This window comes from Tachyglossus aculeatus, chromosome 17 (genome assembly GCF_015852505.1).
Source record: "Tachyglossus aculeatus isolate mTacAcu1 chromosome 17, mTacAcu1.pri, whole genome shotgun sequence".
Lineage (NCBI taxonomy): Eukaryota > Metazoa > Chordata > Mammalia > Monotremata > Tachyglossidae > Tachyglossus > Tachyglossus aculeatus.
The window spans coordinates 55709130-55723919 of record NC_052082.1 but is presented as its reverse complement, the minus strand read 5'-3'; the positions used below and the strand labels follow the sequence as shown (position 1 = coordinate 55723919).

Below are 14790 nucleotides of genomic sequence, written 5' to 3'. Positions count from 1 at the left end.
CTACCGGTGAGGGGGCTCCGGCTGCAGGGCGCGGGGGGCGGCGGGCAGCGGCGCCTGGCCGAGCTGGCGTAGGGGGGAGCCCTGGGGTGGGGGCGCCGGGCGGGAGTCCAGAGGAGGGAGGTGGCGCGGGGCGGCGGGGAGGGGGCCCAGGGCCCCAGTGGGCCGCAGGGGGCCGGCCGGGGCCGGGGCCGGGGCCGGGCCCTGGACCAGCGGCAAGAGCTTGGGGCCTGTGGGTGGAGGGGGGGGCTCCGGCGGGGTCGGGGGCGGGGGTCTCTCCCGCTGCAGCAGCAGCTCCTGCAGCTTCTCGGCCTGGGTCCGGCGCAGGTGGGCCCGGGCTCGGCCCTGCTGGAAGCCCGCCAGGAAGCTCTCCAGGGGCCGCTCCCCGCTCAGCAGCTGCTCCATCTGCTCCTGCCGGGTGGGAGAGGGCGGAAGGGCGGAGGGGTGAAGGGCCCACCGAGGCCGGGGCCGGGGCAGGGCTAGGATCTGGGACAGGGCAGCCCGTGACACACCTCAAACCCTGACAAACCTCAAGAAGGAAGACTCCTGCCCTCCCGTGATAGGGCGACTCTCTCCCCCACATCCACAACCGGTCCGGAGGCCCCCGCCCTGGCGTAAGAAGCAGTTCCCCGGCACCCCCGACAAGGGCCCTCACCTCAGCCTCCTGCTCGGCTTCGTCCAGCTCGGCCCTCAGGTGGTTCAGGACAGAGTGAGGGCTCCATCGCTGCAGACTCACCTCTGGGGGCCAAAAGGGGAGGCAGTCACAGCCTGGGCCCTCCCCCCAAAATCCCCAGGGACATAACGTCACCCCCACCACCACCCTCCTCCACACACCCCTCATCCTTCACATCTCTCCCCCGACCTTCAGTCACCCTCTCCCAACCACTGAATAATTGTGGTATTTGTTCAGCGCTTACTATGCGCCAGGCACTGTACTGAGCACCAGAGTGGAGACAAGCAAATCGGGTTGGACACAGTCTTTGTCCCACACGGGGCTCAGAGACTTCATCCCCGTTTTACAGCTGAGGGAACTGAGGCCCGGAGAAGTGAAGTGACTCACCTAAGGTCACTCAGCAGGCAGAGAAGCAGCGTGGCTTAGTGGAAAGAGCACGGGCTTGGGAGTCAGAGGTCGTGGGTTCTAATCCCGGCTCCGCCACTTGTCAGCTGTGTGACTTTGGGCGAGTCACTTAACCTCTCTGGGCCTCAGTTACCTCATCTGTAAAAATGGGGGTGAAGACTGTGAGCCCCACCTGGGACAACCTGATAACTTTGTATCTTCCCCCAGCGCTTAGAACAGTGCTTGGCACTTAACAAGTACCATTATTATCATTATTATTAAGTGCACACAGTAAGCGCTCAATAAATATTGATTGATATTCATTGATTAATATTGATATTGATTCAATATTGATTGAATGAATGAATCAAGTGGCAGAGCGGGAATTAGAACCCAGGTCCTTCTGTCTCCCAGGCTCAGGGTCTACCCATTAGGCCACACTGCTTCCCAAATTTCTCTTTGGAGCCTTTATTGCCAAAGCACCCTCCATTAATCATCTTAATTTATTCCCCTCAACCCCTCCTGTGAGGTAGGGTTCAGGTATTATTATCCCCCATTCTACAGCTGGGGAAACTGAGGTACGGGGAGGTTAAGTGACTCGCCCAAGGCCACACAGTAGTCGTGTGGCGGAGCCGGAATTAGAACGTGGGACTTCTGACTTTCAGGCCACGGCTTGCCCACTGGGCCACACAGCCTTCCCGAAGGGGACACACTGAAAGTCCACTTCTCTCCAAGTGGCCCTGCTGGGGTTGGGGGAAGACAGCCAGGCAGGCCGGGGTCTCAGGGCCCACCCCCCTCAACGCATCTCCACCCCCAATCAATCAATCAATCAATCGTATTTATTGAGCGCTTACTATGTGCAGAGCACTGTACTAAGCGCTTGGGAAGTACAAATTGGCAACACATAGAGACAGTCCCTACCCAACAGTGGGCTCACAGTCTAAAAGGGGGAGACAGAGAACAGAACCAAACATACCAACAAAATAAAATAAATAGGATAGAAATGTACAAGTAAAATAAATAAATAAGTAAATAAATAGAGTAATAAATATGTACAACCATATATACATATATACAGGTGCTGTGGGGAAGGGAGGGGGACAGTGACTAGCTGGGGCACAGAAAAAAGCTCACTGTGGGCAGGGAATGTGCCTGTTTATTGTCGTACTGTGCTCTCCCAAGCGCTTAGTACAGTGCTCTGCATACAGCAGATGCTCAGTAAGTACAATAGAATGAATGAGTGAATGGGGTGGGGCTGAGATTGGATGGCTGGTGGAGTGGCACTTTGGGGGGTATGTGCGGGTTTGGGTTTATTTTGGTTTGTTTCTGTACACAAAATCTAGGTAAACCAACCCTGGTACACTGTACTCTCCCAAAAGCTTAGAACAGTGCCCGGAGTCTAACCTATAGCCCTTGCTGCTCTCTGCCGTCATGGTGTTCAAAGCCCTCCCAACCACCATCATTCTGCCGTATTGTACTTTCCACCCCTTGTCTGCTCTGTGACCTTGGGCAAGTCACTTCTCTGTGCCTCGGTTACCTCATCTATAAAGTGGGGATTGGGACTGTGAGCCCCACATGGGACAGGGACTGTGTCCAACTCGGCCGTCTTGAATCGAGCGCTCAGTACGGTGTCTGGCACGTAGTAGGCGCTTAATACCATCATTATTATTATTACTACTATCCCAAGCGCTTAGAACAGTAAGCGCTCAATAAATACGATTGAATGAGTGAACAATTCTCTGCCCACGGTAAGTGCTCAATAAATACCATTGACTGATTGCTCTGCACACAGTAAGCGCTCAATAAATATCATTGTTTGAGGTAGGTTAGGGTGATTGTCCGTCAATCCCCCCGCCCCTGCCCTGTGCCCACCCCTGACACCGTGCTGTCTCGGCCTCCGTCTGGCCCCTGTGTTGCCGCTGCTCGGTGCGAGGGGAATAGTGGGACTACAGGTCCCCCTGCAATCGGTCGATGGTATTTATTAAGCGCTTACTGTGTGCAGAGTGCTGTACTAAGCGCTTGGGAGAAAAAAAATACCACATATTCCCTGCCCGCAACGAGCTTGCAGTCTATAGGCCGCACTGCACCGGACCACGTACTTTCCTCCCCTTCCCGTCCTTCCCCTCAAACAGCCGGGCCCTGGGGAGAACGCCTTGTGGGGGGCGCGGGGGACAGGAGGGGTCACCCCCTCCCTAGCCACCCATCAGCAGGGGCAAATCAATCAATCAATCAATCAATCGTATTTATTGAGCGCTTACTATGTGCAGAGCACTGTACTAAGCGCTTGGGAAGTACAAATTGGCAACATATAGAGACAGTCCCTACCCAACAGTGGGCTCACAGTCTAAAAGGGGGCAAACAAACAGCAGTGGGCCCGCCGCAGTAGGAAAGGGGTGGCCGCTCGGGCCCAGGAAAGGCCCGAACCGGCCCTGGGTCCCCGCCGGGCCCGACTCATTCACTCATTCGATCTTATTTATTGAGCGCTTACTGCGTGCGGGGCGCTCCCGGACCCCGGCCTCGACGTCCCTCCTCCCCCAACTCCCACCGGATCCCGGTCCGGCCCGGTCCTTCTCACCCAGGCGCTGCTGCTTGGCACGGCAGCTCTCGGCCACCTCGCGGAGCTCCTGGTACTTGATGGCCAGTGCTGCTCTGCCCATCTCCAGCCGGGGCCGCAGCGCCAGGTTCTCCTTGGCCAGGACGTAGTTGGAGGCCAGGCATCCCTCTCGCTCCAGCTGCAGGCCCTGGAACTGGGGAGGGGACCCCAAGGAGTCAACCGTCCCCCCCAACCGCGCGCCCCCAGCCCCCACCTCCCCCCAAACAACCAACCTACGTCCAGTGTGCCCCCTGTAAGCGCCTCCCATCCACGCTGGCTGGGCACCGATGCCCCAGAGTCAGCGCCCTGCCCTGCCCTGCCTCCAGGATGGGCCTTCCTCTCTCCAGGCCCACCCAAGCCCTCGGAGTTCCCCACACGGTTCATCAACACCTCCTCGCCCCCAGGCCCCGAATTCCCTCTCGGCCCTCTGTAAGCCCCAGCACCCCTTTTCTGGGCGCCCTGCTTCCGGGGGCGCCCCAGCGGAATCCAATCGGTCATTTATTGAGCGCTGACTGGGTGCAGAGCGCCGGACTGAGCGCTTGGGAAAGTACAATACAGCAGGAATTCATCTCGTGGCCTTCCCACCGCCGGGCCCCTTCATCTCCCCACCGCAGAGGGTCCCTGTCCCCGTCCTCGGCAAAAGGGTCAATCCCTCCCGTTCCCCTGTCCCCATCCCCTTCTCTGCCCGCCTTCCCCTGGGTTTTGTATATTTGTTTGGGGGTCGGGTGGTGGTGGTGGGGGGTGTCTCCAGCCTGGGCTGCAGACGGCAGGGGTGGGGCTTCTCGGACCCCCCACCCCCGGGGACAAAGGGGGGGAGGGAGAGCGCGAGGGGCCGTGTCCAGCCGGGCTGTGCGACCCCCGCGGCCCGTCCCCATCCCGAGGCCTGGGCGGCCTGGCTCCCTGGCTCCATGATCCGTCCTCCCCCCGGGCCCGGGATGCTGCGGCCCTGGAGGCCGTCGTGCCTGGGGCCCGGCCCGGTCCGGTCCGGTGCCCGTCCGGTCCCGCGGGCCGCACCCACCTTCCTGCTGAACCGCACGATGCGGTCCAGCTTGGGCTCGTCCTGCAGCAGGTCCCGGAGCTGCGCGGTGCTGAGGATGCCGAAGCGGCCCGGGCTGCCCGAGTCCGGCCCTGCCCGCGACGCCCGGGCCCGGTACATGCCGGATCCCTCCCGGATCCCTCCCGGATCCCCCCCTGGATCCCCCCCGGATCCCCCCCGGATCCCCCCTGGATCCCCGGTTTCCCCGGCTCCCGGCCAGGGGCCGCCCTCCCCTCCCCTGCCCTGCCCCGCTCCGGCCGCCAGAGGGCGCCGCGCGCGGACACTCTTAAAGGAAACACCTCCTCCTCCCCCAAATCAATCAATATCAATCAATCGGATTTACTGAGCGCTTACTGTGCGCAGAGCACTGGACTAAGCGCTTGGGAAGCACAAGTTGGCAACATAGACAGTCCCTACCCAACAGTGGGCTCGCAGTCTAAAAGGGGGAGACGGAGAACAAAACCAAACATGATCAATCATCAATCAATCGTATTTATGGAGCGCTTACTGTGCGCAGAGCACTGGACTAAGCGCCTGGGAAGCACAAGTTGGCAACATAGAGAGACGGTCCCTACCCAACAGTGGGCTCGCAGTCTAAAAGGGGGAGGCAGAGAACAAAACCAAACATAATCAATCAATCAATCGTATTTATTGAGCGCTTACTGTGTGCAGAGCACTGTACTAAGCGCTTGGGAAGTCCAAGTTGGCAACATAGACGGTCCCTACCCAACAGTGGGCTCGCAGTCTAAAAGGAGGAGACAGAGAACAAAATCAAACATAATCAATCAATCAATCAATCGTATTTATTGAGCACTTACTGTGCGCAGAACACTGTACTAAGCGCTTGGGAAGTACAAGTTGGCAACATAGAGAGACAGTCCCTACCCAACAGTGGGCTCGCAGTCTAAAAGGGGGAGACAGAGAACAAAACCAAACATAATCAATCAATCGTATTTATTGAGCGCTTACTGTGCGCAGAGCACTGTACTAAGCGCTTGGGAAGTCCAAGTTGGCAACATAGAGAGACGGTCCCTACCCAACACAACAGTGGGCTCACAGTCTAAAAGGGGGAGACAGAGAACAAAACCAAACATAATCAATCAATCGTATTTATGGAGTGCTTACTGTGCGCAGAGCACTGTACTAAGCGCTTGGGAAGTACAAGTTGGCAACATAGAGAGACGGTCCCTACCCAACAGTGGGCTCGCAGTCTAAAAGGGGGAGACAGAGAACAAAACCAAACATAATCAATCAATCAATCAATCGTATTTATTGAGCGCTTACTGTGTGCAGAGCACTGTACTAAGCGCTTGGGAAGTCCAAGTTGGCAACATAGAGAGACAGTCCCTACCCAACAGTGGGCTCACAGTCTAGAGCGCTTACTCTGTGCAAAGCACTGTTCTAAGCGCTGGGGAGGTTACAAGGTGACCAGGTTGTCCCACGAGGGGGCGCTCACAGTCTTCATCCCCATTTGACAGATGCGGTAACTGAAGCCCAGAGAAGTGAAGTGGCTTGCCCAAAGTCACACAGCTGACAGTTGGTGGACTCAGGATTTGAACCCATGACCACTGACTCCAAAGCCCGAGCCCTTTCTACTGCGCCAGGCTGCTTCTATTACTGTGTACTGTGGTGCTCTGCACACAGTAAGTAACCTGTATATAATAATGATAATAATAATAATGATATTGATTAAGGGCTTACTATGTGCCAAGCGCTGTTCTAAGCGCCAGGGAAGTTACAAGGCCATCAGGTTGTCCCAAAGGGGGCTCACAGTCTTCATCCCCATTTTACAAATGCAGTCACTGAGTCCCAGAGAAGTGAAGTGACTCCCCCTTCTAGACTGTGAGCCCCTTGTTGGGTAGGGACCATCTCTGTATGTTACCAAGTTGTACTTCCCAAGAGCTTAGTTCAGTGCTCTGCACACAGTAAGCGCTCAATAAATACGATTGATTGAGTGAATGAATGGATGAATGAATGAATGAAAGTGACACTTGCCCAAAGTTACGCAGCTGACAATGGGCAGAGCCGGAATTAGAACCCATGACCTCTTACTATCAATCAATCAATCAATCGTATTTATTGAGCGCTTACTGTGTGCACAGCACTGTACTAAGCGCTTGGGAAGTACAAGTCGGCACCACATAGAGACAGTCCCTACCCAACAGGGGCTCACATGTGCCAAGCACTGTTCTAAGCGTTGGGGAGGCTACAAGGTCATCAGGTTGTCCCACGGGGGGCTCACAATCTTCATCCCCATTTTCCAGATGAGGTCACTGAGGCCCAGAGAAGTGAAGTGACTTGCCCAAAGTCACACAGCTGACAATTGGCGGAGCCGGGATTGGAACCCATGACCACTGACTCCCAAGCCCGGGCTCTTTCCACTGAGCCACGCTGCTTCTCGTGGCTCACCCTTCCCCCCCACCCCCCCCCAAAAAAAGAAAAACCCCTCCAGGGCTCCTCCCAGCCCTCTACCCCGGTCCATCGTACCGACCGAGCGCGTATTGGGTGTAAAGCACTCTACCGAGGGTCGAGGGTAGCATACAAAGCCGCGGGCTCAGTGGAAAGAGCCCGGGCTTGGGAGTCAGAGGTCGTGGGTTCGAATCCTGGCTCCACCAATTGTCAGCTGGGTGACTTTGGGCGAGTCACTTCACTTCTCTGGGCCTCGGTGACCTCATCTGGAAAATGGGGATTAAGACCGTGAGCCCCCGTGGGACAACCTGATCACCTTGTAACCTCTCCTGCGCTTGGAACAGTGCTTGGCACATAGTATGCGCTTAATAAGTAATAATAATAATGGCATTTGTTAAGCGCTTACTATGTGCGAAGCACTGTTCTAAGCACTGGGGGGGATACAGGTGATCAGGTTTCCCACATGGGGCTCACACTCATAATCACAGAGAAGCAGCGTGGCTCAGTGGAAAGAGCCCGGGCTTGGGAGTCAGAGGTCATGGCTTCTAATCCCAGCTCCGCCACATGTCTGCTGTGTGACCTTGGGCAAGTCACTTAACTTCTCTGAGCCTCAGTTCCCTCATCTGTAAAATGGGGACTGTGAGCCCCACGTGGAACAACCTGATCACCTTGTATTCCCCCCAATGCTTAGCACAGTGCTTTGCACATAGTAAGCGCTTAACAAATGCCATTGTTCATCATCATCATCATCAATCGTATTTATTGAGCGCTTACTATGTGCAGAGCACTGTACTAAGCGCTTGGGAAGTACAAATTGGCAACATATAGAGACAGTCCCTACCCAACAGTGGGCTCACAGTCTAAAAGGCGGAGACAGAGAACAAAACCAAACATACTAACAAAATAAAATAAATAGAACAGATATGTACAAATAAATTAAATAAATAAATAAATAGAGTAAAAAAATATGTACAAACATATATACATATATACAGGTGCTGTGGGGAAGGGAGGGAGGTAAGATGGGGGATGGAGAGGGGGATGAGGGGGAGTTATCAATCAATCAATCAATCAATCGTATTTATTGAGCGCTTACTATGTGCAGAGCACTGTACTAAGCGCTTGGGAAGTACAAATTGGCATCACATAGAGACAGTCCCTACCCAACAGTGGGCTCACAGTCTAAAAGGGGGAGACAGAGAACAGAACCAAACATACCAACAAAATAAAATAAGTATCATTGTTATTGTTATCATTATTATTATTAATCCACATTTTACAGATGAGGTAGCTGAGGCTCAGAGAAGTGAAGTGACTTGCCCAAGGTCACACAGCAGACATGTGGCAGAGCTGGGATTAGAACCCACGACCCCTGACTCCCAAGCCCGGGCTCTTGCCGCTGAGCCACGCTGCTTCTCTATCATTATTGAGCCACGCTGCTTCTCCATCATAAATGTCATCATTATTATACCAACTGTCAACTCTCTGGGGTTTCCAGGGGCAGTGGATGGATCCGAAAGCTGGACAGTGTTTGTACATATTTATTACTCTATTTATTTATTTTACTTGTACATATCTATTCTATTTATTTTATTTTGTTAGTATGTTTGGTTTTGTCTCCCCCTTTTAGACTGTGAGCCCACTGTTGGGTAGGGACTGTCTCTATATGTTGCCAGCTTGTACTTCCCAAGCGCTTAGTACAGTGCTCTGCACACAGTAAGCGCTCAATAAATACGATTGATTGATTGATAGAAAGAACATCGATTCTTTCTAAACGTAGGGTTGGAGAAGGCTTTTGCAAATCCCACGGACTGCCCGAAAGACCAACAAATGGATTTTGGAGCAAGTTAAACCAAAGTGGTCTTTGGAAGGCCAAATGACTCGACTTGGATGAGCATATTTGGGACAAATCATCAGGAGGGCTAATTCTCCGGAGAAGACACTAATGCGAGGAAAAGTCCAGAGAAAACAAGGACGAGGCAGGCCGGCAGCCGGACGGATAGAAACCATAAAAACGATAACGGAACAACTGTTAGAAAGGTTGCGGATTATTCATTCATTCATTCAGTCGTATTTATTGAGCGCTTACTGTGTGCAGAGCACTGTACTGAGCGCTTGGGAAGTACAAGTCGGCAGCATATAGAGACGGTCCCTACCCAACAACGGGCTCACAGTCTAGAAGGGGGAGAAGGACAACAAAACAAAACATGTAGACAGGTGTCAAAGTCGTCAGAACAAATAGAATTAAAGCTCTATGCCCATCATTAACAGAATAAATAGAATAGTAAATATGTACCAGTAAAATAAATACAGTAATAAATCTGTACAAATATATATACAAGTGCTGTGGGGAGGGGAAGGAGGTAGGGCAGGGGGAATGGGGAGGAAGATTATGGCAGAGGATAGGACGTTCTGGAGAAAGTATATCCACGGAGTCGCTAAGAATAGGAAACGACTCGACGGCACTTAATAATAATAATAATAGTATAGTGTACATATATAGTATAGTATAGTGATGTATTAATGATGTGTATATAGCTATAATTCTATTTATTTATTAATATGGATGCTATTGATACCAGCCTACTTGTTTCATTTTGTTTTGTTGTCCATTTCCCCCCTTCTAAACTGTGAGCCCGTTGCTGGACGGGGATTTGTTGCCAAATTGTACTTTCCAAGCGCTTAGTACAGTGCTCTGCACACAGTATGTGCTCAATAAATACGACTGAATGAATGAATGAAAAGTGTAGCTTGGGAAGGTACGCTACAACAGACACATTCCCTGCCCCCAAAGAGATTCCAGTCTAGAGGAGAGGAGACAGACATTAATATACAGTGCTTTGCACACAGTAAGTGCTTAATAAATGCCATTATTTACATGTACACAGCAAGCTAGAGAAGCAGTGTGGCTCAGTGGAAAGAGCCCGGGCTTTGGAGTCAGAGGTCGTGCGTTCAAATCTTGGCCCCTCCAATTGTCAGCTGTGTGACTTTGGGCAAGTCACTTAGCTTCTCTGGTCCTCAGTTACCTCATCTGTAAAATGGGGATTAAGACCGTGAGCCCCCCGTGGGACAAGCTGATCACCTTGTAACCTCCCCAGCGCTTAGAACAGTGCTTTGCACATAGTAAGTGCCCAATAAATGCCATTATTATTATTATTATTATTATATAAATAGATGACAGATAGGGACATAAGTGCTGGGAGCTGGAGGGGGGGATGAACAAAGAGAGCAAATCAGGGCGATGCAGAAGGGAGTGGGAGAAGAAGAAAGGGGACTTAGTCAGGGAAGGCCTCTTGGAGGAGATGGGCCCTCAATAAGGCTTTGAAGGTGGGGAGAGTCATTGTCTGTCGGATTTGGGGAGGGAGGGCGTTCCAGGCCAGAGGTAGGATGTGGGCGAGGGGTCGGCGCAGGATAGGCGAGACTCAGGTGCAGTGAGAAGATTGGCATTAAAGGGGCAAAGAGTGCAGCTTGGGTTGTAATAGGAGAGTAGTTAGGTGAGGTATGAAGTGGCAAGGAGATTGAGGGCTTTAAAGCCAAATCAATGATGGTATTTGCTAAGCAATGACGATTGAATCAAGCCACTGAAGATCTTGGCAAATGCAGTCTCAGGAGAGAGAAGGATGCGGAGTCCAGACTGCAACAGATCCGGAAGAGAGTTGGAGAGAGGAAGTGGGAGGCTGCAGGTGGCCAGCGCATTCGAGGAGTTTGGACAGAGTAAGAGGAGGGAGCTGAGGCAAAACACGATGGATTGATTGATTGATTGATTGGAGCCGTGGGGTCAACAGCAGGCTTTTTAGATAGGAGGAAGACCTGGGCTCTGGTGAATTCGAAGGGGAAGGAGATGGACGAAAGTGATTTGAAAGCAAGAGCGAAACAGAGGAGTGTTTTTGAGAGGGGAGAAGGGATGGGGTCAGAGGCACAGGGAAAGGAGTGGATTCTAAGAATCATCCGAAGAGTTCTAATTCCCATCTGCGTACTCTTTCCCAGTGTTTAGTACAGTGATCTGCACATGGTAAGTGCTTAATAAATAATAATAATAATTATTATTATTATTACTATTATAGTACTTGTTAAATACTTCCTAAGTACCAAGCACTGTTCTAAGCACTGGAGATAGATACAAGTTGATCAGGTCGGACACGGTTCCTGGCCCAAGTGGGGCTCATACTCTTATCCCCATTTTACAGATGATTGATTAATCAATTGATATGATTGATTCCATTCCTTTCTCCCATGGATCCTGCTGTTCCCACTCCTCAAACCCCTCAGTGGGTCAGACACTAGCAGGGACCCCCCTCCTCTCCTCCCTCCCCCAAACTCTTCACTTTCCACCCTCCCTCTCCCAGTACAATAAACCTGCCACTTCAACACTCATGCGTACACAATCCTAACGTACTATCCTGCTGTGTTTTGATGTTTCGTCACTCCTCATTTGTCTATCTTAAATGATAATAATAATTGTGGTATACACTTACTATGTGCCCTGATTATAATAATTGTGGTATTTGTTGAACACTTACTATGTGCCCAGCACTCTACTAAGCACTGGAGTGGATACAAAATAGTCAGATCTCACATAGGGCTCACAGTGTAAGTAGGAGGGAGAACAGATACTGGATCCCCATTCTGCAGATGAGGGAACTGAGGCCCTGAGAAGTTAAGTGAATTGCCCAAGGTCTTCTAGCAGGTACGTGCTGGGATTAGCACCCAGGTCTGCTGATTCCCAGGTTTGTGCTCTTTCCACTAAGCCATGCTGCTTTTTCCGTAAACTCAGATTGTGAGCTCTGCAAGGGACAGAGACCATGTCTGATTCCCACTTGTATTCTTTTCCAGAGCTTAGTATAGTACAGTGCTAATAATCATAATACTAATCGTGGTATAGAGTAAGTGCTTAATAAAGGCTATTACTAAACACTTTTACTACAAAACGGTAAACACACGTAATATGACGCTCTCACACATAGCACCCTTACGGCAAAGACATTTATTCACACACACACACCTACATGGATGCCCTGAAACACACACACTCCTCCCTATAATGATAATAATGATGGTTTTTGTTAAGCCCTTGGTGACCTCATTCGCTCCCACGGCTTCAACTATCATCTCTACGCTGATGACACCCAGATCTACATCTCTGCCCCTGCTCTCTCCCCCTCCCTCCAGGCTCGCATCTCCTCCTGCCTTCAGGACATCTCCATCTGGATGTCCGCCCGCCACCTAAAGCTCAACATGTCGAAGACTGAGCTCCTTGTCTTCCCTCCCAAACCTTGTCCTCTCCCTGACTTTCCCATCTCTGTTGACGGCACTACCATCCTTCCCATCTCACAAGCCCGCAACCTTGGTGTCATCCTCGACTCCGCTCTCTCATTCGCCCCTCACATCCAAGCCGTCACCAAAACCTGCCGGTCTCAGCTCCGCAACATTGCCAAGATCCGCCCTTTCCTCTCCATCCAAACCGCTACCCTGCTAATTCAAGCTCTCATCCTATCCCGTCTGGACTACTGCACTAGCCTTCTCTCTGATCTCCCATCCTCGTGTCTCTCTCCACTTCAATCCATACTTCATGCTGCTGCCCGGATTATCTTTGTCCAGAAACGCTCTGGACATATTACTCCCCTCCTCAAAAACCTCCAATGGCTACCGATCAATCTGCGCATCAGGCAGAAACTCCTCACCCTAGGCTTCAAGGCTGTCCATCACCTCGCCCCCTCCTACCTCACCTCCCTTCTCTCCTTCTACTGCCCAGCCCGCACCCTCCGCTCCTCCACCACTAATCTCCTCACTGTACCTCGCTCTCGCCTGTCCCGCCATCGACCCCCGGCCTACGTCATCCCCCGGGCCTGGAATGCCCTCCCTCTGCCCCTCCGCCAAGCTAGCTCTCTTCCTCCCTTCAAGGCCCTGCTGAGAGCTCACCTCCTCCAGGAGGCCTTCCCAGACTGAGCCCCTTCTTTCCTCTCCCCCTCGTCCCCCTCTCCATCCTCCCGTCTTACCTCCTTCCCTTCCCCACAGCACCTGTATATATGTATATATGGTTGTACATATTTATTACTCTATTTATCTATTTATTTATTTATTTTACTTGTACATTTCTATCCTACTTATTTTATTTTGTTGGTATGTTTGGTTCTGTTCTCTGTCTCCCCCTTTTAGACTGTGAGCCCACTGTTGGGTAGGGACTGTCTCTATGTGATGCCAATTGGTACTTCCCAAGCGCTTAGTACAGTGCTCTGCACATAGTAAGCGCTCAATAAATAAGATTGATTGATTGATTGATGTGCTAAACACTGTTCTAAGCCCTGGGGTAGATACAAGGTAATCAGGTTGTCCCATGTGGGGCTCACAGTCTTAATTCCCATTTTACAGATGAGGTAACTGAAGCACCGAGAAGTTAAGTGACTTGCCCCAAATCACACAGCAGACAAGGGGCAGAGCCGGGATTAGAACCCATGACTTCTGAGTCCCAAGCCGTGCTCTCTCCACTAAACCCTTTGCGTCACACCCACAACATACACACTCTCACAGGTCAAGATAGAGAAGCAGCGTGGCCTAATAGAGCACGGGCCCGGGAATCAGAAGGACCTGGGTTCTAATCCCGGGCTTTGCCACTTTGCTGTGTGACCCTGGGTGAGTCACAACCTCTCTGTGCTTCAGTTACCTCATCTGTAAAGTGGGGATTGAGTGTGAGCCTCATCTTCTAGACTGTGAGCGCACTGTTGGGTAGGGACCGTCTCTATATGTTGCCAACTTGTACTTCCCAAGCGCTTAGTACAGTGCTCTGCACACAGTAAGCGCTCAATAAATACGATTGATTGATTGATGTGGGACATGGATTGTCTCCAACCTGTCTTCTATCTATCCCAGTGCTCAGTACAATGACTGGCACATAGTAAGCACTTAACAGATACCATTAAAAATAAAAATCCTTTCCAGGGGAGGAGGAAGAGCAGGTGGCCTGGCAAACTTTAAATCAAACTCTTTGCTGACAATCTCAAACTCCCAAATCCCACCCCACCTTTAAAACCAGTCCCAAATCCTATATAATCAACAGGCCGGGCCGGGTGAGATCTGCCCTAGAGCCTGCTCGAATTAATTACGGCCGGGTCCGGACTTTCTAGCCCCTGGGAGGGTCCCTGCCCTTTGGCAATGAAGGCGAGCGCACGATTCCCCTTTGCTTCTTGGGATCGCAAGGCCAAACACGAATTATCCTGAGCAACTGCAAGGGGGATGGAGGGGGGCGGGGGGGTCTCCTCCGTAGTCCCCGCACCCCCGTTCTGCGCCCCTTTAGGGGTCGTTGGGAGAGGAAAGTGGGGCGACCCGCCCCACCCACGGACCCCGATGTGGCCAACAACTTCCCTCCCAGAGAGGCCCCCCCCCGCACTGCCCTTGTCCTCCGCCCTTTCCCGGAGACCCCGCCCCTGCACCCCCGACCCAGAAATTATGCTAATGGTCCCGGCTCGCGCGGGGCCGCGACCCCCCGAGCAGGTCCCGACCCCCAGCCGGTCCTGACCCTCCCCCAGCCGGTCCTCACCCCCAAGCCGGTCCTGACTCACCAGCAGGTCGTGATCCCCGCCCCCCAGCCGGTCCTGACCCCCCCCAAGCCGGTCCTGACCCCCCCAAGCCGGTCTTGACCCCCCGCCCCAATCAATCAATCAATCAATCGTATTTATTGAGCGCTTACTATGTGCAGAGCAC

The 14790-nt window shown here is 52.3% G+C and overlaps 1 protein-coding gene across 1 annotated transcript; it reads right to left on the bottom strand.

Moving 5' to 3' along the window:
• On the bottom strand, positions 1–4803 carry VPS37D (VPS37D subunit of ESCRT-I). The gene is made up of 4 exons (XM_038759531.1): positions 4666–4803; positions 3630–3801; positions 653–735; positions 1–408 (listed from the first exon to the last, which is right to left on the bottom strand). The coding sequence occupies exons 1-4, from the start codon at positions 4801–4803 to the stop codon at positions 1–3; spliced, it is 801 nt and encodes a 266-aa protein (XP_038615459.1).
• Between the last annotated feature and the right edge of the window lie 9987 nt (positions 4804–14790).

Excerpts from the sequence above, each read along its gene's own strand:
- VPS37D (XM_038759531.1), bottom strand. The coding sequence starts at position 4,803 with ATGTACCGGGCCCGGGCGTCGCGGGCAGGGCCGGACTCGGGCAGCCCG. Across the intron at positions 3,802-4,665 it reads TCGTGCGGTTCAGCAGGAAG|TTCCAGGGCCTGCAGCTGGA; the intron begins GTGGGTGCGGCC and ends TCCCCTCCCCAG. Across the intron at positions 409-652 it reads AAGCCGAGCAGGAGGCTGAG|GAGCAGATGGAGCAGCTGCT; the intron begins GTGAGGGCCCTT and ends CCCACCCGGCAG.